The sequence below is a fragment of the Populus euphratica genome, unplaced genomic scaffold, assembly GCF_000495115.2.
Source record: "Populus euphratica unplaced genomic scaffold, PopEup_1.0 scaffold306.1, whole genome shotgun sequence".
NCBI classification, from domain to species: Eukaryota; Viridiplantae; Streptophyta; class Magnoliopsida; order Malpighiales; family Salicaceae; genus Populus; species Populus euphratica.
Genome location: NW_011500191.1, coordinates 60,383 through 61,398, shown reverse-complemented (window position 1 = coordinate 61,398; position 1,016 = coordinate 60,383). Strand labels below are relative to the sequence as shown.

Genomic DNA, 1,016 nt, shown 5'->3' with positions numbered 1-1,016 from the left:
GAATGTAGGGAAAGGACTTTCAGAGATGGCATGCTTTCTCCTATCCAACCTGGTATTTCTCCTCGCAACTTATTTGAGCTCAGGTCTAAAAATACTAGAGAACTACAATTCCTCAAAGACAAAGGTAATTCTCCAGCAAAGCTATTATCATGCAAACTCAATGTTTGAAGTTTGAGCATTGATCCAATGGAGCTGGGAATTTTACCTGAAAAGTTGTTGCTGGCCAAATTCAGAACATCTAGATCTCCTACACAATCAGGAATCCATCCAGTCAACAGGTTATTTGAGAGGTCAAGGACCCTCAAGATACCACTTCCACTTTCACATCGAAAAGAAGCTGGACCTGAAAACTTATTGTTAGAGAGAAACAAGGTTGATGTGGCATCTGATGAGAAAAGTGGTAATGGACCCTCAAACTGGTTGAAACTCAAATCTATGCTGCGGAGATTGGAATATTTTGATGAGAAATCTGGCAAAAATCCACTCATCTTGTTGTGAGAAAGGTCTAGCAATTTCAAGTTGGAACGGGACAAGTTCCAAAACCAATTTGGGATTGCATCTGAAATTCCGGTGTTCGACATATCTAGCTGCACGAAATTATTTTGATTTCGAAGCCATTGAGGGAAAGGAGGACCCAAATTACAAGACGAAAGAGATATGTCATCTAATTGAAAAGTGGGAGCCCAATTAGACTCAAATTTCAAAGTTAGGGAGTTATGAGTTAAATCCAATACCGTTAATTTGGAGAGATTTGAAAAGTGAGCTTCAGACATCACACCTTGTAGGGAATTCCCTCCAACATGCAATTCCTCGAGCTGAAATAGACTTCCAATACTTTTAGAAACATTCCCATCTAAGCGATTGTTATCGATCCACAACTCTCTTAATGATGAAAGCATCGTAACATCCGTAAGTGATCCAGTGAGTTGGTTGTCATCCAAGTCCAACACAGCAAGTTCAGAACGTTGACTAAATCGTTTTGGTAAAGATCCATTCAGTTGATTCCGAGAGAGATC

The 1,016-nt window shown here is 39.8% G+C and overlaps 1 protein-coding gene across 1 annotated transcript in view; it reads right to left on the bottom strand.

The window, feature by feature from the left end:
* Positions 1-5: 5 nt before the first annotated feature.
* Positions 6-1,016, bottom strand: part of LOC105111718 (receptor-like protein 12) — a gene marked incomplete at its 3' end in the record, with an annotated part of 28,811 nt that continues 27,800 nt past the window's right edge. Inside the window, exon 2 of the mRNA XM_011007164.1 lies at positions 6-1,016. Within this exon, the coding sequence (XP_011005466.1) occupies positions 6-1,016 (1,011 nt within the window).